This window comes from Podarcis cretensis, assembly GCF_951804945.1.
Source record: "Podarcis cretensis genome assembly, chromosome: 3".
In the NCBI taxonomy this organism is placed as follows: Eukaryota; Metazoa; Chordata; class Lepidosauria; order Squamata; family Lacertidae; genus Podarcis; species Podarcis cretensis.
This window is the reverse complement of record NC_137172.1, coordinates 117,592,868-117,617,711: the sequence shown is the minus strand read 5'-3', so window position 1 is coordinate 117,617,711 and position 24,844 is coordinate 117,592,868. Positions and strand designations below refer to the sequence as shown.

The 24,844-nt window shown below is 44.4% G+C and overlaps 2 protein-coding genes across 3 annotated transcripts in view; one reads left to right on the top strand and one right to left on the bottom strand.

Moving 5' to 3' along the window:
- Nucleotides 1–19,303, top strand: part of VPS36 (vacuolar protein sorting 36 homolog) — a 31,197-nt gene extending 11,894 nt beyond the window's left edge. Inside the window, exons 7-14 of the mRNA XM_079970013.1 lie at nucleotides 2,035–2,067; nucleotides 2,743–2,820; nucleotides 7,840–7,974; nucleotides 11,150–11,215; nucleotides 13,501–13,565; nucleotides 15,372–15,456; nucleotides 17,901–17,977; nucleotides 18,069–19,303. Coding sequence (XP_079826139.1) covers nucleotides 2,035–2,067; nucleotides 2,743–2,820; nucleotides 7,840–7,974; nucleotides 11,150–11,215; nucleotides 13,501–13,565; nucleotides 15,372–15,456; nucleotides 17,901–17,977; nucleotides 18,069–18,162 — 633 coding nt within the window. The 3' untranslated portion in view covers nucleotides 18,163–19,303. The remainder of the gene's footprint in view (nucleotides 1–2,034; nucleotides 2,068–2,742; nucleotides 2,821–7,839; nucleotides 7,975–11,149; nucleotides 11,216–13,500; nucleotides 13,566–15,371; nucleotides 15,457–17,900; nucleotides 17,978–18,068) is intronic.
- The window catches only part of LOC307212574 (fibrinogen-like protein 1), a 119,607-nt gene that overhangs the window by 50,539 nt on the left and 44,224 nt on the right, over nucleotides 1–24,844 (bottom strand). Inside the window, exon 10 of one of the 2 annotated variants that reach the window (XR_013837033.1) lies at nucleotides 22,490–22,610. The exons of the other annotated variant lie outside the window; for it this stretch is intronic. The gene's annotated coding sequence lies outside the window, so the exon portion shown is untranslated. Of the gene's footprint in view, nucleotides 1–22,489; nucleotides 22,611–24,844 lie in introns of those variants that run through there. 2 annotated transcript variants of the gene reach the window in all.

Here is a 24,844-nt window from a genome sequence, read left to right as displayed (position 1 = left end):
AATGCTGCAACAAAATTTAAACTGCTATATTTATTTTTCAGATATTCTTTGAAAACCTCCCATTTTGAAACAAATTCCTGTTTTGATTTATTCTTTATTTTTTCTGATAAACCATCTAATTCAGCATATTCTGTCAGCTTTTGGATCCAGTCTTGTATAGAGGGGATTTCATTACTCTTCCATTTTGCGGCATGTTCTCTTTAACTGTGTGGTATCAGGGAGGGCTGGTGGAGGAAGAGCCATGAGACTACTGTTTGCAGCCGAAGCAGCCAATTTTCATATGCCACCAGTAGAGAATCTGCCTTGTATATGCAGAAGATTCTAGGTTCAATAACCTGCAGCTGCCGGTAGGGCTGAGAGACAGCCCTGTTTGAAATCCAGAAGAGTTTGCCTGTCAGGGTAGACAATACTAAACTAGATAGACCAATGTTCTGACTCAGTATGAGGCGATTTTCTGTGCCCCCGTGTTGTTCTCTTCCACTCTGTTTATCAGAGGATAAAAGAAATCAAATGGTGGATGTTGAAAACATAGGGAAATCTGCTTTGCACTTATCAATCAGAACTTGTGCCCTGCATTGCAGAATGGGTTTCCTGCACCTGCTGGTTGCTGCTGATAAAAATCCATTCCCTTAGTTCTTTGTTTTTCTGAGGAAATTCCTGTTAGGTGTGTGCACATTCTCCTTTGTACTTGGGCGTGAATCAATTAGACAGGGGAAGAATTATTTACAGCATGCCCTTTATTTATCTAGATCTGTTTTTCTCTCTTTGCTGGCTTGTTTTTCTGCATGTTACTGACAACGGGCATAAGAAGTTATACGTTTGATCATTTCCATTAGGTTAGAATAGTAATGGTAAATAATTGGGGAGGCAATGTTGCATGCAATAATGTCTTGTTAAATGCTTCCAGATTTTGATGAGATGTCAGGTTTATGTTTGCAGTTCATGGTTTTAAATTGTTTGCAATAAAATATTTGTGTTGGCTTTAGCTGTTTTGATTTCCCCCCAATTAGTTTTAGTGTTGTTTATTATGTTGTTTCATATTGTATTTTTAATGGTCTCCAAACTGCCCAGAGAACTCCAGTTATATGGGTGGTGTACATATGTACAGTGGTGCCTCGCAAGACAAAAAGAATCCGTTCCGCCATTCTCTTCGTCTAGCGGTTTTTTTCGTCTTGCGAAGCAAGCCCATTGACGGCTTAGCAGCTTTTAGCGGCTTAGCGGATCAGCTGATAAGCGGCTTAGCGGCTTAGAAAAGGGGGGGAGGAAAAAAACCCCGCAGGAACTCGCAAGACATTTTCGTCTTGCGAAGCGCCTCCAAAACGGAAAACCCTTTCGTCTAGCGGGTTTTCCGTCTTGCGAGGCGTTCGTCTTGCGGGGCACCACTGTAATTATTTATTACATTTCTAACCTGCCTTTTCTTCAGGGAACTCATAGATGGCATACGTGGTACTTTCTTTTTTAAATTAGCCTTGCCTATGAATATTTAAATATAAGTACAAGCTTTTGAAATCTGAGTACAGTGGTACCTCAGGTTACATACACTTCAGGTTACATACGCTTCAGGTTACAGACTCCGCTAACCCAGAAATAGTACCTTGGGTTAAAAACTTTGCTTCAGAATGAGAACAGAAATCGTGCTCCGGCAGCACGGCGGCAGCGGGAGGCCCTATTAGCTAAAGTGGTGCTTCAGGTTAAGAACAGTTTCAGGTTAAGAATGGACCTCCAGAACGAATTAAATACTTATCCCGAGGTATTAAAGGTCATTTACTGCCAACCCTTGACTTAAAATGACCCCACCCTCTTATCAGCGTGCTATTCATACAGAAACAGTCTGCTCAGGTTACAAAGCACAGGACTAGAATCTTCTTAATTACAGTTTTAAAGCACATGGTCTTACAATGCTAGAAACTAATTATTTTCAGAGCTTTGATTTTGGAGGGAAGGCAGCGGTGGACTAAATATTTCAATGATGCAATGAGTCTGTCTTTCTAGAAGTGAGGAAAACATTACCAAGTGTGTGTCTGATTATTGCAGGCTTTTGAAGACCTCAGCAAGCTAATGGAAAAGGTAAAGTATCACTTTTTACCTCTCTGAATTTAAATTGGCTAGGCCCTATCCAGAGAACCACGAGTAAGCAGAATGTTGAGCATGCCTGGCTGAATGTCGCAGATAACATGTGATGGTGTCTGAAGGATCCGCTTCTAAGTGGGTAAGAAGCAGGGAGGGGTGTGTGGCTCAGACTCCATCCCATTCCCATAGCAAATCATCTTGGAGGAAGTCGTGACTGAATCTTACACTAATGATTAGCATTACATTTGTGAGAGAAGGAATGCTCGGACTGAGTCCAGAAGCTCCCTTTCCCTAGCTAATAGTTGGGATACTTCCGGTCTGTCTGTTTATTGAGCATTCTTCCTGATTTGTTTGCAGAGAGTTTGGATGTTATGTCAAAGGAAGTGTTACTTCACGTGTTCCAGTGCGTTTCCTTATGGCAAAAAAATCCAACAGTTTGGAGAAGTGTGTTTGTTGCGCAAGACCACCCAGTCAAATCTAATTCTGCGGCCTGAATTGGTTACATTGTGACTGAATCCTACCTGAAATTAGCCAGAGTCTGGAAGTGGCCTTGATTAAATCTGCAAATGTCCTGCTTGGAAGCCCCTCAAAGCTTGATTCTGCACCAGAGGCTGATGGCAAAGTGTTCTGTCTTCAACAGCTGTGTCTTGTCTCTCTGTTGTGTCTTAATAGGCTAAGGAAATGGTGGAACTGTCCAAATCGATTGCTAACAAGATCAAAGAAAAGCAAGGTGACATCACGGAAGATGAGGTCAGTTAATATTTTAATGCGCTAGACGGCAACGCACTCCGAGAAACACGGACTTAAGCTGCCATGATAATATATATAATGCTGCCAAACTCTGAATTGGTAATATGGCCTAACAAATGCTGGTGATCTATGAAACTTCACCGCAGTGCTTTGCCTCATCCATGCCCACAACCTCGCCTATAGTTGAAAATGAGCATGCACATGCACCTATAGTCTTCTCTCTCACTCCCTCCCAATAATGCTGGTGTTGATGCTTAATTTATTGGCTGTTTCCCGAACTTGGAATAGTCTCATGAGACATCTGTCCTAACTGCCTTGGGGATAAGCTAGCTGAGGGTCTCCCTTGCAAGTACCGTATTTTTTGCTCCATAGGGCACACCGGACCATAGGGCGCACCTAGTTTTTAGGGGGGGAAATCAAGAAAAAAAATCTTATTTCCCCTCCAGCCCCAAAGAGCAGTGTACAGGCTAAAGAAGCCATAGCCCCGTGTAGCCTCTCCCTGCCGGAGGGGCTGCGCAGAGCTATCCCTGAAGCCTGGAGAGTGAGAGGGGTCGGTGTGCACCGACGCCTCTCGCTCTCCAGGCTTCAGCGAAAGCAACGCGAAGCCTTTGGAGCATGGAGGGAGTGCTTCCTCTGTGCTTCGGAGGCTTCGCGTTGCTATCGCTGAAGCCAAGGAGCCTGCATTCGCTCCATAGGACGCACACACATTTCCCCTCAATTTTTGGAGGGGGAAAAGCGCGTCCTATAGAGCGAAAAATACGGTAGATTGATTTCCAGGAGAGCAGTCTTTTATAGGTGAGGAAAAGGTGACGGCAGTGTCTTTCCTACTTGGGGAATGCTCTCAGCATCCACTTCCTCTATATGCTGAATCCTGGCCATTTCCTACTCCCAAGCCTTTCTTTGCTTAGCCTCCTGAAAACAGCACCTGTTCTTTGTTGGGCACGGGGTATGGCAGGTGCATTTCATTTTCCTTGGGGAATTTTAAGAGTGAACTTGTTTTTTTTTTTTAATAGATATTTATTAGAGTTTTTCATAATAAAACAAATATCACAATCAGAAAAAAGAAAAGAAAAAACAGAAAAAAGACAATCAAAAATAGCACAGCAAAAACAACAAAAAACAAAGAAAAAATTATTCCTTACTTACTATCTTTGTAACCCTCTTTCCTGACTTCCTCACATCTCCCTTTTCTGTGTTCCCCTTTACACAATCAAATTCAGCAATTTCCTACCCTCTTTCCAATCTTATACCCTATTTATACATTTCAACCTATTATGTCTTTGGTTTCTTTTCCTTTCCAATTAAACCATTTATCACATATTCTTTATAACTTGGTCCCTTATATCATTTGTTTAATCCCGACATAATAGTACTCTGGTCTTTTAAGAGTGAACTTGAGCGGAGATGGGAGATGGGTCATAATTTTGGCCAGACCTATGACTCCTCAGTTATCTCCCTGTTTTAGTACATTACGAACTTCCTAGTACTTCTAGAACTTCCGTCCTCGGGAATGAAACAACTCCCATACGAGGAAAGGTTGCAACATTTGGTGGTGGTGTTGTTTTAGTTTAGAGAAAAGGCAAGTAAGAAGCAACAGTGTGCTGGTCCCGGGGGGGGGGGGGGTGTTACACTGCGGCGTGGTCTAAGTCCGGTCCTAGATCAAGGGTAAGGAGGCTGTCCGTCAGGGGCAAAGCGAGGTCCAAAGCGAGGAGTCGGGCATGGTCAGGAACTCAGGAGAGCAGGTCAGGTGCCAGCAGGAACAGGATACCAGCAGTGTTGCTCCCGCAACCTGGGACTGGGCTGACTGGCCTTTATCTCCTCTGAGGCCTAGGGCGGTCCTGGCCCACAGGAGACTCGCCTCTCCTGGCCTTAAGGCGAGCACTCCTCCTGGGAGAAACCAGTTCCCTCCGTCTCTCTGCCCTGAGCCTCTGCAGCTCAGGAGAGGCTGGAGGGTTACTGGACCCAGAGGCAACCTCAGCTTCCTCTGATGGGGCTGAGAGTGGAGCACCTGCAGGCAATGGGTCCTCAGTCACCTCTGGAGCCAGAGTGGATTCAGCTGGTGTCTGCTCCTGAGGATCCGGCACAGTTGCGGGCCCTTCAGATTAAAGGCCCTGCCCCGGCTCAGCCGCCCTGGAGGCGCAGACTCCTGTGCAGGCTGGGATTCCTCAGGTTCAGCCTCTGAATCAGATTCCCAGGCCATCACAAACAGGACTGAACTGCATAACATGATTCATGATATAGAGAAAGGGGATAAAGATAAGTTCCCCCACCCCCCTCATAACACTGGAACTTAGGAACATCTGGTGAAGCTGAATGTTGAAAGATTCAGGTTGGGCAAACTGCCCACAGGAGCAAGTGATGGCTGGCCACCAACCTGGATGGTTTTAAAATAATAATAATAATAATAATAACAATAATAATAATAATAATAATAATAATAATAATAATTTATTATTTATACCCCACCCAGCCACTCCCCAGCCACTCTGGGCTGCTTCCATAGAAACCAAAAATACAATAAAATCACACGTTAAAAACTTCCCTGAACAGGGCTGCCTTAAGATGTCTTCTGAATGTCAGGTAGTTGTTTATCGCTTTGACATCTGCTGGAAGGGCGTTCCACAGGGCGGCGCCACTACCGAGAAGGCCCTCTGCCTGGTTCCCTATAGCTTTGCTTCTTGCAAAGCTAACTAACCAACTAACTAGATCAGCAATGGCGAACCTGTTTGGCAAGCCTGTTGGAAGTATGAGAGAATGCCGCACTAATGCACCTACAGGCAATATGCATCCTCTTTATGTGTTTTTTGATCCAGGCGGAACTGTAGATTTAATTCCAATTCTATGCCAGGGGGCAGAAGCTCATTAGAAGCCTAAACCAGGCCAGAAAATGAATACATCCAAAAGGTGCTCAATTATAACCTGATGTAATATAATAATAATAATTTATTATTTGTACTCCGCCCATCTGGCTGGGTTTCCCCAGCCACTCTGGGCGGCTTCCATAAAAACCAAAAATACACTAAAATATCACAGATTAAAAACTTCCCTGAACAGGGCTGCCTTAAGATGTCTTCTGAATGTCAGGTAGTCATTTATCGCTTTGACATCTGATGGGAGGGCGTTCCACAGGGCAGGTGCCACTACTGAGAAGGCCCTCTGCCTGGTTCCCTGTAGCTTTGCTTCTCGCAATGAGGGAACTGCCAGAAGGCCCTCGGCGCTGGACCTCAGCGTCCGGGCAGAACGATGGGGGTGGAGACGCTCCTTCAGGTATACTGAACCGAGGCCGTTTAGGGCTTTAAAGGTCAACACCAGTCTAGCTGCCGCATTCTGGATTAGTTGTAGTTTCCGAGTCACCTTCAAAGGTAGCCCCACGTAGAGCGCATTGCAGTAGTCCAAGCGGGAGATAACCAGAGCATGCACCACTCTGGCGAGACAGTCCGCAGGCAGATAGGGTCTCAGCTTGCGTACCAGATGGAGCTGGTAAACAGCTGCCCTGGACACAGATTTGACCTGTGCCTCCATGGACAGCTGTGAGTCCAAAATGACTCCCAGGCTGCGCACCTGGTCCTTCAGGGGCACAATTACCCCATTCAGGACCAGGGAATCCTCCACACCTGCCCGCCTCCTGTCCCCCAAAAACAGCACTTCTGTCTTGTCAGGATTCAACCTCAATCTGTTAGCCGCCATCCATCCTCCAACCGCCTCCAGACACTCACGCAGGACCTTCACCGCCTTCACTGGTTCTGATTTAAAAGAGAGGTAGAGCTGTGTATAATCCGCATACTGATTAAAAGAGGATTAGACAAATGTGGAGGATGAGGCTGCTGGCTGTGTTCTGTGTGCTTCTAAATACCAGTTGCTGAAAACTACAGGAGAGGAGGGTTGCTGCTGGACCTGCTTCCGATAGGCACCTCTGCTTGAGCAAGAGGACTCCTCCCTTCTACCTTGTGTGAGCCTTGCACATCCCAGATCGGCTCCAGAGGGTTGAGAGAACCCCCAGAACAGATTTAGGGTGCATGCGGGGTGGGGGAGAGGGAGTTAAACTTCCACTGTGCAAGGAGAAATCCTTGCTCTGATGGAATGTTTGCCGTAGCGCTATGTTGAATTCGACCCTACAAAAACAGGACGCTGGGCTGGATGGGGCACTAGCCTGGACCAGCAGGCTCTTCCTATGTTCTTTCATCTATCTTGGATGCATCTGTTTGTTAAGAATATGGCATTTTTTTTATTATTGAAAAGTTAAACAAAACATATTATCCAAAAACATGTCATCCTTAATTCCCCCCCCCCCCCATTTTGTTGCGTCTTCAAATACTTTGTAAAGGGTTCCCATTCATCTTTGAAGTCACAATAATTCTTGTCCCGTAGCTTATGTGTCAATTTTGCCAATTCTGTATAGTCCATCAGTTTTTCTTGCCATGATTCTTTTGTTGGAATTTCTTCAGTCTTCCATCCTTGTACTAGCAGGACTCTCGCGGACGTTGTCGCATACATGAAGATGTTTTTCAGCTTTTTTGGCAGGTCTTTCCCTACGATCCCTAACAAAAATGCTTCAGGTTTTTAAACAAATGTTAGATGGAACCTTTTCTTCAATTCATTGTATATTATTTCCCAAATTTTTAAAATTACATTACAATCCCACCACATATGATAAAATGTTCCCTCCTTTTTTTTACACTTCCAACATATATTTGAACTAGTTTTGTACATTTCCCCTAACTGCACTGGTGTCATATACCATCTGTACATCAACTTCATATAATTCTCCTTCAACAGGGAACAGTCTGTAAATTTTAAATCAGTTTTCCATAATTTTCCCCAATCTTCCATCATAATGTTGTGCCCTACATCTTGTGCCCATTGAATCATGACTGATTTTACCTCTTCATCTTTCATCTCCCATTCTAATAGTATGCTGTATGTGGCCTTCAGTAATTTCACTTTCCCTTCAATCACTTCCAAAGAATATGGCATCTTAACCCATATTGTTATTCCTCCCACCCTCTCCTATTTCCACAGACAATCAGGTTTAAATCGTACCTGTTGAGCATGGGCATAGCTAATCCAGTCACCAGGGAAACACACGGATCCGGAACACATTTCCATATGCAACTGGCAAAGCAATTAGCTGGCATTTTACAGGCACCTTTAGAGGTAAGGCACTCGAGAATCTTAATTTATTTCATATTTACTATGCATATTTTATATTCCTGTGCATATTTACTTTGGACTAAGTATGTAGGCATAGGATTGTAGCCATAACACACTTGATCAAAATTATGACCGAAGGCCTTATTCTGTCCAGTTAGTAGATTAATCAGGGGCACATTTTAAATCTTTGCGGAATTAAATAATAGGATTGTGTTAGAAGGGCACTCTAGTAGGCAACTCACAGTTTTAAAAACAACACAAAACGAAGTTGGCATTTCTTTTAGTTAGCATTCCAAACTAGCAGATCTTGCATTTCACATTGAAATTTCCACAACTTTTTTAGCAGTAAGAGCCGCAGGCAACAGAGGCTGACAATGCATAGAAGCAGACATAAATCAGTGCTGTGCGTGCAATTTCTCAGCCTCATCTAACATGATTGTGCATGCACAGCCTTATTTTTAAAAATAAAAATCCACCTCATCAGCTGTTTTGAGAGGAGGAATGGGGGATGGAAACAGTCCCATTTCCTCATCATATGGTGATCAACAGGAGTTCAGGTTTTTAAAAGTAGGGACTGGACACATGTAGCCCTGATGTCTCTGTACATGCTCTGTTGGATCAGAACTATTGCTAACATGCTTCTTTAAAATGTGGACTTTCTTCAGTGGTGATCCTCCTTTGTGAGCAGATTTAAACAATAGGTGCCACAGTATAATTTTTCAATCCAGTGATAAAGATGTATAATGGATATTGAAGGAGAACTGGGAAATTGCTCAGAAGCTACAGTGGTGCCCCGCAAGACGAATGCCTCGCAAGACAAAAAACCCGCTAGACGAAAGAGTTTTCCGTTTTGGAGGTGCTTTGCAAAACAAATTTCCTATGGGCTTGCTTCGCAAGACGAAAATGTCTTGCGAGTTCCTGTGGGTTTTTTTTCCTCCCCCCCCCCTTTTTCTAAGCCGCTTATCCGCTAAGCCGATAAGCCGCTAAAAGCCACTAAAAGCCACTAAACCGCTAATAGCGCTAATCCGCTAAGCCGTCAATGGGCTTGCTTCGCAAGATGAAAAAACCGCTAGACGAAGAGACTCGCGGAACGGATTCTTTTCGTCTTGTGAGGCACCACTGTACATTATTTGCCTCTGTTACCACTGCCGAGAACACAGGAGATCTACACTGGCAGTGTTTGTAAAAAGGTAAAGGTTAAGGGACCCCTGACCATTAGGTCCAGTTGTGGCTGACTCTGGGGTTGCGGCACTCATCTCGCTTTATTGGCCGAGGGAGCCGGCGTACAGCTTCCGGATCATGCGGCCAGCATGACTAAGCCGCTTCTGGTGAACCAGAGCAGCACACAGAAACGCCGTTTACCTTCCCGCCAGAGCGGTACCTATTTATCTACTTGCACTTTGACGTGCTTTCGAACTGCTAGGTTGGCAGGAGCAGGGACTGAGCAACGGGAGTTCACCCCGTCGCGGGGATTCGAACTGCCGACCTTCTGATCGGCAAGTCCTAGGCTCTGTGGTTTAACCCACAGCGCCACCCGCGTCCCTTGGCAGTGTTTGTACATCACTTTAAATCATGGTAAGCTTAACTATGGTTGAAAGGGGAACATTGCTGCACAGGGTAAAAAATCACAGGAACTTCACTCCTCCCCTCCTTCTACCATGCTGCTGGGAACTAAGCCATTATTTGGCCGGGCTCCTAGCTTGGCTTTCTCCAAACAAACCACAAGTTGTAACCAAGATTCTTGACTTAACATCCATCATTTGTTTAGGGAAAGCTAACCACAAATCTGGGTTTGGATGTGATGCCAAGCCATGCTGGTGGCTTAGCGGCACAGCAGCAGCAAGAAGGAGCAAAGCATCTCTGATTTTTCACTCCATGCACATTGGCTTAACTATTGTTTGAAAGTAAGATATGAAGCAGGCCCTTGCATCATGGGAGCAGAGTCAAATAGAAAAAGAAGATGACCTTTTAGAAACTACTGACAAATTTCCAGGACTATGTTTACTGCAGCTTCTGTGCCATTTGCATTTCCAGATACAGTGGTACCTCGGGTTAAGTACTTAATTTGTTCCGGAGTTCCGTACTTAACCTGAAACTGTTCTTAACCTGAAGAATGGAGACTAAAAATGACAGACTATGCAGAACTGGATAAATTAACTGGGAAAATCAGATATACTAAAGATCAAAAGTTCATCGAAGACTGGGGGAAATTTGTGGATTATCTGAAAAATATATGTGGTGTGAATACAACGCTAGTGGGATTTAAAGAGGCACTGTAAAAAAAGAAAATAAGTATTGTTTATGAGAAATAATAGGAGTAAGGAGGAAAAATGGCAATACGAAAGAAGGGAATGTGTATTAAAGGTATAACTACGGATGATTATCAGAGACGTTGAAGGAAGTCAAAAAATAACTATGATTTGTTGTATGCGGGATTGAATGAAGAATTGGATGGAAATTTATAAAATGTATAACAATAAAAATTATTATTAAAAAAAAAAAAGAAACTGTTCTTAACCTGAAGCGCCACTTTAGCTAATGGGGCCTCCTGCTGCCGCCGCACCACCAGAGCATGATTTCTGTTCTCATCCTGAAGCAAAGTTCTTAACCTGAAGCACTATTTCTGGGTTAGCGTAGTCTGTAACCTGAAGCGTATATAATAATAATAATAATAATAATAATAATAATAATTTATTTGTACCCCACCCATCTGGCTAGGTTTCCCCAGCCACTCTGGGCGGCTTCCACAGAGACCAAAAATACACTAAAATGTAACCTGAAGCGTATGTAATTATTATTATTATTATTATTATTATTATTTATTATTTGTACCCCGCCCATCTGGCTAGGTTTCCCCAGCCACTCTGGGCGGCTTCCACAGAGACCAAAAATACACTAAAATGTAACCTGAAGCATATGTAATTATTATTATTATTATTATTATTATTTATTTGTACCCCGCCCATCTGGCTGGGTTTCCCCAGCCACTCTGGGTGGCTTCCACAGAGACCAAAAATACCCTAAAATGTAACCTGAAGCGTATGTAACCCGAGGTACCACTGTATGTTTTCTGCTTGGGCATGTTGATGTTGTCAACTAGCTAATCATATTTTCTTAGAGACAGCAGGCTGGAGGTTCTAAATTGGTTCTCTCTTACCAACTGATATTGTGTCCACAGGAGCGGGGAGGAATAATGTCACTCACAGAGGTTTATTGCTTGGTGAATCGTGCTCGAGGCTTGGAGGTGAGGAACAATGACCTTGTTGCATTTCCTCAAAAGTTGGCTTGATCAACTTAATGCTTCTCCAAGCAGCCAAAACTGAAATAATGTTGTTTCTGTAGGAGATGGGGAAATATTTCTTTCCTTTGGTGTCTAGCTGTTCCCCTTTTCTTTAAAAGAACATTATAAAAATAGTGCTAACAAGACAGGATAATTTTCCAGAGTAAATTCCATCCAATAATGTGCTACAGAACAATGAAGTGGGGATGTCTTGAAGGCATTAAGGCGGAGGCGGGTGTACCTTTGACCTTCCAGATGTTCTTTGACTCCAGCTCCCATCAGCTCTAGCCAGGATGGCTAATGATCAAGGGATTATGGGAGTTCCCGCAACATCTGGAGGTCGACTGGACCTTGCATTGAGTTCCCAAGATTCCATGGTGAAGCATTGGACAGTTTTTAGTATTTTTGAAATAAAACGAAGGCTTGTAAAATACCTGAAGTGCAGTTACGTTCTGAGGGCACGGATATGGATGTCAATAAATTTTAAAAAATATGTGGAGTGAGCAAAACAGATTGGGAAGAGAAGATTTAAAAGTCTTGCTATTCACATAGCTGAAGTCTGTTGTACTGTCTGCTTTATTTCTTGCAAACTGACCAGCAAGCAAGTGCCAAAAGGAATACTTTCTGAATTGCACAGATGTCTTGCACTGCAGAGCAGCCAGATAAGTCCACAGAGAGCGAGAGCAGTCTAGTCCAACTATTATGCATTTCAGATTACGAGACCTACAAGACTAGCACATAATACACAACTTGGCTTGAAACATAAGCTAAAAAGCATTTGGTGTGTTCTGCCATCACTGCAGTAAAACTTTACTTTCCTTAGCAAAGTATGTATGTGGGTTTCTTTGATTCGAGCTTAACAGACTGGTGACTGTTTAGGTCAGTAGTGAGGAACATGTGGACCTTCAGCTGCTGTGGGACTACAGTTCCCATCATCCCTATCTGTTGGCCATGTTTACTAGGAGCAATGGGAGTTGTAGTTTAGCAGCGTTTGGAGGGTCACAGGTTTCCCATGCTTGGTGTGTGCTATGAGGTCACTGGTATTTGTCATGTTACAGAATGCCAGCAAAACATTGAAACCAAATAAATGTGTGTTTCAAATTATTAGGGGCCTTTGTCCTATGAGACTGCTATACTCCCTTTCTAATGTGTAGTTTGACTCGGAGACAATTCCTATGACTGTATTTTCAGGTGTAAATATCCACATGAGTAATGTATGAAGCACTCCTATATGTGTGGTTACCTTCATTATTTCTTAGGATTTACATATTTTGTTGGAAGGAGGATGTGATGGGATGATGAGCTGCTTGTGCGTAAAGCTTAGTCCCTCAGAGTTTGCTCAACTTAGCAAGGCTCTGTTTTTTTAGCGGAGCCCTTAAGCATGGCTCCCTCAGTCGCTGGCAGAATCCGACAGTGGCCGTTTACGGAATCTAAAGGTAAAGGTAAAGGTACCCCTGCCCGTACGGGCCAGTCTTGACAGACTCTGGGGTTGTGCGCCCATCTCACTTAAGAGGCCAGGGGCCAGCGCTGTCCGGAGACACTTCCGGGTCACGTGGCCAGCGTGACATCGCTGCTCTGGCGAGCCAGAGCCGCACACGGAAACGCCGTTTACCTTCCCGCTGGTAAGCGGTCCCTATTTATCTACTTGCACCCGGAGGTGCTTTCGAACTGCTAGGTTGGCAGGCGCTGGGACCGAGCAGCGGGAGCGCACCTCGCCGCAGGGATTCGAACCGCCGACCTTTCGATCGGCAAGCCCTAGGCGCTGAGGCTTTAACCCACAGCGCCACCTGCGTCCCTTTACGGAATCTACTCCAGCATAAAAGCTCCTTGACGGAAACGCGTCGTCTAGATTCTCGGCGCGACAGTTTCCGGCGAGGAGTGGGTGTACCTATGGGAGGACCTGAGACTTCTCCGCTGTTATCGCTGGAAGACTCCCTGAGCCATTCCTTCGTCTCTCTCTCTCCCTGATTTCCCACTCCCCCCCTGCTGCTGCCTTCCGCCGCTGCTGAGTCTCTCCTGACTTCTGAGAGCCCCTCCACCTCCTGTCTTTCCGATGGCAGTTCCCTGACAGAGGAGTAGGGATTGTTAATACATGTAAGCACTCTTCATATTTGAATTGACACTGATGAATTTTACTGCTTCTGTATTCACACCACAATGCAAAAAAAACAAAAGTGTTCTAAGCGGCAACTGTGAGAATAAGACATGCTTGCAATGTGATTAACGTAACTGATTTCTCACCCCTTTAGCTGCTCTCGCCTGAAGATCTAGTAAATGCGTGTAAGATGTTGGAAGCACTAAAATTACCTCTCAGGTGAGAATCCTTCAGAATTTAATTCTAACTCATCTTTTTCCCTGTCCCCCAGAAATGGTGTGATGGGACTTGTTCCCCCATCCTCCTTCCAATATGCGGACTTCAGAACCAAGAAGTAGCACGAAGCAACCAGGCACATGGCTGCAGTTATGCTATCTTCTGTTAAATGCCCACTTAAGGTTTGGTGTTTGCCTTGTCCTTACCAACTGATTTTTTGAAAAACCCGGCAGCTGTATGTGAGCTATAGTTGTCAAGTAGTGTGGGCGCATATCTACGGTGTTCAGTCTTTCTTCTTGCCACTTGATGATGGTGCTGATGATTAATAATAATAATAATAATAATAATAATAATAATAGATTATTTATTCCCCAATCACTCTGAGCGGCTCCCAGCAAAATACAGTGGTACCTTGGTTTGCATACATGTTGGTTTGCATACGTTTTGGATTACAAACACATCAAACCTGGAAGTGCGTGTCCCGGTTGGCAACCTTTTTTTGGATTACAACCCATTTATTTATTTTTTGAATTACGAACAAATTTTTTTGGGAAGCCCCATTGGTGAAAGCATGCCTTGGGTTACCACCTGTTTTGGTTTACAAACAGACCTCTGGAATGGATTATGGTTGTAAACCAAGGTACCACTATAGTAAAAACATGATGAAACATCAAACATTAAAAGCTTCCCTAAACAGGGCTGCCTTCAGATGTCTTCTAAAAGTCAGATAGTTGTTTATTTCCTTGACATCTGATGGGAGGGCATTCCACAGGGCGGGAGCCACTACCAAGAAGGCCCTATTCATCAGTGAATGGGGACCTGATTCCAAGGAAATAGTTGACAACGCTGCTTCCTTGCATACTCAGGATTGCAGAAACCACACCAGGCTAGAGTATCAGTTTTTTACTACCTTGTTCTTACATCTTTTAAACAATATCCTGAGGAAGGGAGTGGGTCTCATGCACACTGTACGTTTAAAGCACATTATTTCCCCCAAAGAATCTGTAATTTTTAAGGGTGCTGGGAATTAGAGGAATGTGAGCGGTAAACTGTTTTTGTTGTTGTTGTTGTTGAGCATTCTTTGGTGGGAACAGTGTGCTTTAAATGTATTGTGTTGATGTGACTGGAGGAGCTAGTTTCAGGTGTGGGGGATCTGGAATGAAAGTCCCCATGGCTCTTTGTGCTATGGGGACAGATGGGGCAAGGAGTCTTAGGAGGGCTCCTTAAACCACAGCATGGGTTGGCAAACTAAGGCCCGGGGGCCAGATCCAGCCCCGTCACCTTCTAAATCCGGCCTGCGGGTGGTCTAGGAATCATTGTGTTTTCACATGAATAGAATGTGTCCTTTTATTTAAAATGCATCTCTGGGTTATTTGTGGGGCACAGGAATTCGTTCATTCCCACCCCCCAAAAAAATATACTCCGGCCCCCCACAAGGTCCGAGGAACAGTGGACCGGCCCCCTGCTGAAAACGTCTTCTGACCCCTGCGCCACAGGATGGTGAAAGGAAGTAGGACAATGAAAGGCAGGATGGAGATATGAAGAAGAAAAGGGAAAAAACAGAATTGAGACTGTGCGCCTTTTGAAAGAAAGGAAGTTGGCAAGATTGTGGAGAAACCTGCCCGTTGAGAATTCTTCTTTCTTAACCTCCTTGTGACCTGGAAATGCTAAGGGACAAGAAGGGCCCATAAAGCACTGGGGATAGTCGTAATTGGGACTAAATTTTACTTATCAATTTGAGCTAATCAACCAATTATTTGGCTACAGGGTTCTAGTTAAGGTTTGTATTTTTCCTCGTCTCGAGTTTAGGCTGCGTATATTTGACAGCGGCGTTATGGTGATTGAGCTCCAGTCCCACAATGAAGAAGAGATGGTGGCTTCTGCCCTAGAGACAGTATGTAAACACTTTATTTTCTCAAGCAATCTGTTAAAGAAAAGAGATGCTTTCTGTTGTTGTCGCCAAGCTTCAAATCTATGTCCTGTTTGCTTTTGTAAATCACACATGCACAGAGACCCACATGTTTTTACATGTCAGAAGAATAGACACCCAACTGCTTCAAGCTCAGCATAGCTGGATACAGTCAAGACAGATCTCTTGTCTCTGTATTCCCATTGCCTGACTTCATGCAAAAGATGGGTAATTTTCTGCATTATTCGTCCCTTGTTCCTGATGTATATTTTGCTCCAGGAGGTTTAGTTTGGTCAGAATCAAGCGTACACTTCCAGAGTTAATGCTAGATATATTTGTTGTTGTTTAGTCGTTTAGTTGTTGTTTAGTCGTTTAGTTGTGTCCAACTCTTCGTGACCCCATGGACCAGAGCATGCCAGGCACTCCTGTCTTCCACTGCCTCCCGCAGTTTGGTCAAACTCATGCTGGTAGCTTCGAGAACACTGTCCAACCATCTCGTCCTCTGTTGTCCCCTTCTCCTTGTGCCCTCCATCTTTCCCAATATCAGGGTCTTTTCCAGAGAGTCTTCTCTTCTCATGAGGTGGCCAAAGTATTGGAGCCTCAGCTTCAGGATCTGTCCTTCCAGTGAGCACTCAGGGCTAATTTCCTTAAGATTAGAGAGGTTTGATCTTCTTACAGTCCATGGGACTCTCAAGAGTCTCCTCCAGCACCATAATTCAAAAGCATCAATTCTTCGGCGATCAGCCTTCTTTATGGTCCAGCTCTCACTTCCATACATCACTACTGGGAAAACCATAGCTTTAACTATACAGACCTTTGTTGGCAAGGTGATGTCTCTGCTTTTTAAGATGCTGTCTAGGTTTGTCATTGCTTTTCTCCCAAGAAGCAGGCGTCTTTTAATTTCGGGACTGCTGTCACCATCTGCAGTGATCATGGAGCAGATCTTTGTTGGCAAGGTGATGTCTCTGCTAGATACATTACTTCTGGTTAATGAGCCACCATAGCTGCTAGAGGGCTGTGAAAATTTGTGTCCCCATGACTCATCTCCCCATATACTATATGAAACCAAAGAGGCACATTGTTTGCCAGATGTGATTCCCCACCCTAGCTCTCCTACCCTACTAAACTGTGTTGATCCTGTCCCACCAAACTCCATCTCTGCTCCCTTTCCCAGCCGGATAGCTGCCAAAAGGGACAAGAGGCTGCAAACCTCAGCACCTCCCTTTCATGTCAACTTCTACGTTGAGTAGGGATTGGACAGGATGGCCTCCCGATACCCTTGCCAGTTCTGTGTCAAAATGAGTGTGCCCGTGCATATAAAGCATATAGGATACGGTACATGTGTTCTCACCCTGCAGCCATGATTGCTTTTGTATCTTTACTGGTGGAATGGCTCTGCAAGCATACTGAGAAAGTTCTGCTGGGATATCTGTCACAGGAGCAGGCTATCTTACCTTCCTTCAGTGGCGTAGGGCTTCTGCTGAATTCTACGAACTTGCAGCAGCAGATTTCCAGTACAGGTTTTTACCCGAAGTTTCTTAAATCCTAACTAAATGTTTGCTAAGCAGGAAAGGCCTGGTATTTGACCTGCAGGTTAGGGACGCATGCCTACTTTCAAAGGACTTCCTGTTACTGGAGTGGAGGGGCGGGACTGAAAAAAATGACTGCTGCTTCACAAGTTGTGAAGACGAATTGTTCCATCACATTTTCTGTAAAGAGCTATGGCTCGTTGTATATGAGGTTATCCTACCTTTAATCTTGCCACAAACCCGAGAAGTGGGTTAAGGTGAGAGATGGTGACTTTCTCAGGGCCACGAAGAGATCATCATAGCCAAACAAGGATTTGAATCCAGGGCTCCATAATCAAAATCCAGCACTCTCCATCCCTTTGTCATTTAGCAGATACTAAATGTGCAAAACCAGGAACAGTGTTCCTTATAATGTGTGAGATCTGTATCTGTCTTTGGGACAGTGTATAATTGGAACCACAGTTGTACTGGATCACCATACCACGGACGCACAGTTTACACTTATTTTACAAGGGGGGGGGGAGAGAGAGAGAGAGACCACCATGACTCTTACATATTACAGATTACATGCCATGTACAGACCTCTCTACCTGTTGAAGTGTGTGTGCATGTGTATGTATAATTGTCTTAAGTTAAGGATAAATTTGTGAGGTTGCAAAACTGTGGTGTCAGTCACATCTTTTGAAACACAATGAAAAGAAAGCATTTAAGCTATGTCTACTTCTTGGCTATTTTTGTAGGGAAGATCAATCCAATTAACACATAAATAGCTAATAGTGTTTGAACTTCAATGGACATTAAATTAACACAAAATGTTATGTAAATAAGTTTACAAATGGTATGTTGGTCACTGTGGAATTCCCCATGCAAAGCTTTTATTTTATAATTTTTGTCCTCTAGGTCTCTGAAAAGGGATCTCTTACAGCAGAAGAGTTTGCAAAGCTCGTGGGAATGTCTGTACTTTTAGCTAAAGAAAGGTAAGCAAATAAACAACAAATTTTCCTTCATTTTTAATACCTCAAGACATCTATTAAAAATAACACAAGTACTTCTTTTTCCTTTTTCTAGGCTGCTTCTAGCTGAAAAGATGGGCCAAATTTGCAGAGATGATTCTGTAGAAGGCTTGAGATTCTACCCAAATTTATTTCTCACACAGAGTTAATGATAGGTTAGCTCTCTCTTCCCCTCCGTTCAAATATGCTTGCCACATGTAGGCTGGACCAAAAGAAGCCAAATGATCTACCTTGTGCCCAGCTGACCTTGTGATGGTGCACAAACATTTCCTGAGGTGGCGGTGGGCCCTATGTGGAAAGAGGAAGAAAGGGGAACATAAAAGTGTGCATAAATTATGTTATGTTACAACTGTGTGCAGGTCGTGTGGGATAATTAATGCAGAGGACTAATTTGAAACTTTTTTCTTAAGAGGACAGATTTGATACACTAGAAATATTGTGCTGTTAAATTACAGAGGAAGGCAGTTAAGTGATTCAGGAAAGGTGGGGATGTTATTGTGACCTACTTGCAAGAGTAGACAAGCACAAAACGTGCTGTTTGCTTAGTACATTTTCCCCTATTCCATTTTGACTATGGACTTTGTATCTACAACTCCAAAGCAATTATGTTTTCGGTAGTGTTAGAAGAAGATCACTGGTGTGAACGAAACACGATTCAGAGCGTGTTTGCCCTTTCCAGTTACTACTGAATAATTCAATTTGAAAGTGCCTACATTTCAGGGGGGAAATCTTCCTGGGTATGTTTGCCTATAAACTTTCTTCAGAGGAAGGATTAATCTGTATTATAAAAAACGTAGACACCAGCATGTTGCTTTGTGCTGAATGTTAAGACAATAAGCATTGTGAACTCAGATTTCCTTCCTTTCATTCTTTGATTCTCAACTCCATGATGTTGCTATTTTTGTCTTCTTTTGCCTAGCTATGAGGAATTCTGCCAGCTATTCTGAGAGCTTTTCTGCCAGCTGCCTTTTTTAAATACTCTTTCTTTAAAAAACCAGTCATTCATTTGAGCACCAATTCTCTACCAGGGTGGAAGTTATCACTGCGTCTATGAAAGACAAACCCATTTTAATAGGGATAATTCCTTAGCGTCATATGTGATGTGTTCTTACACCATTATGTTGTTTTACCAAATACCAGTAATCCTATTGGAGTTGTGTGTTTGCTTTGTGTTCTGGAAGATGTGTCATTATAATGTCTGATATGAAGAGATATTTTAAGTACAGCTGCAATATTTAGTTTATTAATTGGCTAGATTGGCTGATTAAAAACCTTTTGATCAACTAAAAAGTTGTCTCATATTAATTTATCAACGTAAGAAAGAGTCCCCAGAAAAACTGTGGTTGCAAGTCACGGGGAATTTCTTCCTCCACTCTCCAAGCAGGAATGTGTCACTTAAAACATGCACTGTCATTTGTCCTGTGGCACCAACTGGGATGGGGCAGGGATAGCAGGATCTCTGAGAGGGAAATTCCCATAGTAGACAAGGAGTCAAATGTAAAGAGATTGAGGGTACATTCTTTCACCTTTGGTGGACGTGCCCAAAGATTAAGGCTTTCTGGGAAATGATCTATAATGAAATGAAAAAGGTGTTTAAGTACACCTTCCTGAAGAAACCAGAGGCCTTTCTCTTGGGCATGGTCGGCCAATTGGTGTTAAAGAAGGACAGAACATTTTTTATGTATGCTACAGCAGCAGCAAGAATTCTTATCGCAAAGTATTGGAAGACACAAGATCTACCCACCCTGGAAGAATGGCAGATGAAGGTGATGGACTATATGGAGTTGGTGGAGATGACTGGCAGAATCCGAGACCTGGGAGAAGAGCTGATGGAAGAGGACTGGAAGAAATTTAAAGACTATCTACAGAAACAGTGTAAAATTTATGAATGTTAAAATGATGTTGGATTAAAAATAATTGGCATTAGTGATAAAGTTAGAAAGAGCATGCAAAAATGAATTGATGGATGAAAATATTTGAGTTGTGATATGTTAAGATACAAAGTTAAAGATGATAAATTGAAAGAGGGCAAGGATTTGCTGATTTGATTATGTAAATGGGAATACAAAAAGGGGAGGTGTGAGGAGGTCAAGGAAACAAGGTAATGAGCTTCAAAGTTAGAAAAGGAATAATGGATTTTTTCTTTTTTCTTTCTATTTTTATCTATTTTTTGTTTTTTGTATTTTTCTGTTTTTGTTTTTTCTTTTTTTTGCTGTATTTTGTTATGATTCTGTAAAATCTTAATAAATATTTTTTTAAAAAAAAGTAGACAAGGAGTCAGCTGGCCAGCTGAACCAGAGGCAGAATAATAATCAGGGGGTTGAACTCTGGTCCCAATCACTAAGAACACACTGCTGTTTGCACTAGTGTGAATAGAGCACACACTTTCATCTTCTCATCTGGGATAAGAACCATAAAAATGACTGATCCCACCCCTCTTTAAAAGTTAAGCGCGGGGTGTGTGTGTGTGTGTCAACTGTTGAGACATCATAGTTACTCTTTCGTCATGTACCTTAGAGCTCTTGTAGGCTTATGAATCACATCCCCTGTAAAGGTAAAAGGTAAAGGACCCCTGGGCTGTTAAGTCCAGCCAAAGGCGACACGGGTGCGGCGCTCATCTAACTTTTCAAGCCAAGGGAGTCAGCGTTTGTCCACAGACAGCTTTCCATGTCCCTTGTCCCTTGAGCTGATGCCTAGACCCTGTGCTGATGTGTTCAAGAAAACACTTGGTTTTCCTGGAATTAAGAGTCTCAGTACCGTGTCCCGAGAGTAGGAATCGGAACATTCACCGACTTAAAAACACAGGTTCCATGCTTCTTCCTCTTCAAAACTATTTTAATCACATGCACACTTAACACAGGCATACTTGTTTAACTAACTTAAAAAATTTAATTGATTAACAGTCTTCGGCTGTTAACGTATACACAATTTCCTCTGAGCAAGGTTCGTTGAACACTGTGAACCTCATTATTAGGTCAACATGCATAGGATTGAATGCCATAGAATACAAATTGTAATATAATAAAAGAAGCAATAAAAATGCAGTTCAAACACAATATGAATATTTTAATATTCTCCTGTCTTCACCCATAAATCTACACAGACCACTGATCTTACTATATTATTGTTAAATGGACAAATAAAGCAATTTGTTAGAAGTTAGTCCTGAAATATATTTGCCGTATAATATTGTGAATCACCAACAGGTAGATCCCACCACTGTTTCCCCATTGTTAAAGCTTTCTATTAAGGGCTTTTGACTAATTGGTATGGAAAAACTACTTTGTGTAACAGGCATTGGTACTACATCTTTTTAAATAGGGTGTTTTGTCACTGTTTCCTTCAAGAAACTGCTGGTTGGGGTTTTGTGGGGTTACGAAAAGAACTCCAGACGCTACATAAATCAACAGCTTTTAGCATTCATGTTAGGGTGTGTGTGTGTGTGTCTGTCTGTCTGTCTGTCTGTCTATGACAGATAATCTCTCCAGTTCAGTAGTAGGAAAATGGAAGTCTTTGTTATCCGAGGCAAGACATGTAGCGCACTTCACATGACCAAGTTGTGAGTGGAGCAGTACTTCACACAATTTGACATGTGGTGCATTATTTCCCAAATTGGTACCCTCCATATGTGTTGGACTCGCAACTCCAACCAGGAGTGCCAACTTGAATAAAATATTGGGTGGCCCAGGTAAACCCTCCCCTGCATAACTGATCACATGATAGGAGTAAGGTTACCATAACTTCCATCACAGAGCTTCGGTATGCTGATGACAACGTAGTGTGCACACACAGAGGATGACCTCCAAACCATCTTAAATATCTTTGCAGAAGCTTACGAAAAGCTTGGCCTATTGCTCAACATCCAAAAAACAAAAAGTGCTGTACCAATAAGTACAAAATAACCCCTGTGCAGCTGCACAAATCCAACTCAATGGTGTAACATTGGAAAATGTTGATCACTTCTACCTGGGCAGTTATCTTTCCACAAGGGCCAAAATTCAGCATCGCCTGAGCTCTCACAGTGCAGCTTTCTCCTGAATTACCGTAAGTGCAGAGTGTTTGAGGACCAGGACATTTGCAGAGAAACCGAAATGCTTGTTTACAAAGCTATTTTACTATGAACCTTATGTATGCTTGTGAAACGTGGGCCACTTATAAACATCATCTCCAACTCTTCGAAAGATTCCAGCAACGGTGTCTCAGAAAAAAATTACATATCACTTGGGAAGACAGACAAACTAATGCCAGTGTACTGGAATAAGCAAATATCACCAGTGTTGAAGCAATGATTCTTCCAACTTCAACTTTGTTGGACTGGTCATGGTCGGATGCCCGATTATTGTCTTCCGCAGCAACTACAGTGGTACCTCGGGTTAAGTACTTAATTCGTTCCAGAGGTCTGTACTTAACCTGAAACTGTTCTTAACCTGAAGCACCACTTTAGCTAATGGGGTCTCCTGCTGCTGCCACGCCACCGGAGCACAATTTCTGTTCTCATCCTGAAGCAAAGTTCTTAACCTGAAGCACTATTTCTGGGTTAGCGGAGTCTGTAACCTGAAGCGTATGTAACCTGAAGTGTATGTAACCCGAGGTACCACTGTACTCTATTCCGAACTTCAAAATGGAAAGCGTAAGGCTGGTAGTCAACAAAAGAGGGTCAAAGGCTCTCTAAAGGCAATTCTTTAAAAATGCAGTATAAACACCGACAAGTGGGAAACACTGGCCTGCGAGCGCTCCAGTTGGAGAACAGCCATTACCAAAGGTGTTGTGGACTTTGAAGATGCTCAGACTCAGGACAAAACATGCTAAGAAGAAGGCACACGTCACAAACCCTCACTGTGATCACTGTGGAAGGACGTGTGGATCCAGAATTGGCCTCCACAGTCACTTACGGACTCACTGTTAAGACCGTGTTCAAGCAAGAAAATGAACAAGGTGATCACCAAAGAAGATGAAGATGGCACACACATCATTTGAAGGGCAATGCCCATTACCTTGGCGACCCCTCATTTTTGGGGGGAGGGGCGAAGGGACCTCTGCATAGCTGTCAACTTTCCCCTTCTCTTGCGAGGAATCCTATTCGGGGATCCCTATTCCTCTGTTCAGGGACACGGGTGGCGCTGTGGATAAAACCTCAGTGCCTAGGACTTGCTGATCGCATGGTCGGCGGTTCGAATCCCTGCGGCGGGGTGAGCTCCGTCGTTCGGTCCCAGCTCCTGCCCACCTAGCAGTTCGAAAGCACCCCTAAGTGCAAGTAGATAAATAGGTGCCGCTTTACAGAGGGAAGGTAAACGGCGTTTCCGTGTGCTGCGCTGGTGCCGGCTCACCAGAGCAGCTTCGTCATGCTGGCCACGTGACCCGGAAGTGTCTCCGGACTGCGCTGGCCCCCGGCCTCTTAAGTGAGATGAGCGCACAACCCTAGAGTCGGACACGACTGGCCCGTACGACGGGCAGGGGTACCTTATTCCTCTGTTCAGGGAAGTTTTTAATATTTAACGCTGTATTGTTTTTAATACTTGATTGGGAGCCGCCCAGAGTGGATAGGGAAACTCAGCCAGATGCAGTGGCGTAGCGTGGGGGGTGCAGGGGGGGCCGGCCGCACCGGGCGCAACATCTGGGGGTTAGGGTTAAAGGTAAAGGTAAAGGTACCCCTGCCCGTACGGACCAGTCTTGACAGACTCTGGGGTTGTGCGCCCATCTCACTTAAGAGGCCAGGGGCCAGCGCTGTCCGGAGACACTTCCGGGTCACGTGGCCAGCGTGACATCGCTGCTCTGGCGAGCCAGAGCCGCACACGGAAACGCCGTTTATCTTCCCGCTGGTAAGCGGTCCCTATTTATCTACTTGCACCCGGAGGTGCTTTTGAACTGCTAGGTTGGCAGGCGCTGGGACCGAGCAGCGGGAGCGCACCCCGCCGCAGGGATTCGAACCGCCGACCTTTCAATCGGCAAGTTCAATCGGCTTTAACCCACAGCGCCACCTGCGTCCCAGGGGGGTTAGGGTTAGGGGGCGCAAATCCACGTGTTAGGGGGTGCAAATTACTTGCCTTGCCCCGGGTGCTGACAACCCACGCTACGCCACTGGCCAGATGGGTGGGGTATAAATAATAAATTATTATTATTATTATTATTAGGGAATTTCCTTTTTAAAAAAGGGACACGTTGACAGCTATGCTCTGGCCCCAGGAATAGGCTCCTATGACTTCAGCCCCCACAGCCCTAATGCTTCTTGTATTAATTCTGCAGATGAGCATTTCCCTGTCGTCTCTCCTTCCCCTCCCCGAGGGGGCGAGACATTTGCTTTCTAGGGAGGCGGCACACCCAGTACTTGGCACTGAGCGCCCTTGAGGTGGAGAGGTAGAGACTGCTGCGTCCTCAGCCCGTCGAAGGCCGCCTCTTTCCCGGGGGCGGTCAGGCTGCGCGCCCTCCTCCTGCGCTTCCCGTCGGTTCCTTTGCGCCACGCCCGGCCCGGGAAGGGAGAGACACTGGCGGGCGGCGGCGGCTCTGGCTCCGGACATGCGCGCCCGCCGCGAGGAGAGCCCGGCCAGAGTTGGTCGGCGAGCTCCGCCGCCAAAGCCCTTCACCTGACGCCCAAGTCAGCTCGCGCGTCTTGCACGTGGGAACGGTCCCGGGAAGTTGGGCAAGGAGAGTCGAGTCGCCGGCCAAGCTTGGCTAAAGAAGGAAGAGGGTCCCTCGGCGTTGCCGTGCCATCTGCGCCGCCAAAGCCCTTCACCTGACGCCCGAGTCAGCTCGCGCGTCTTGCACGTGGGAACGGTCCCGGAAAGTTGGGCAAGGAGAGTCGAGTCGCCGGCCAAGCTTGGCTAAAGAAGGAAG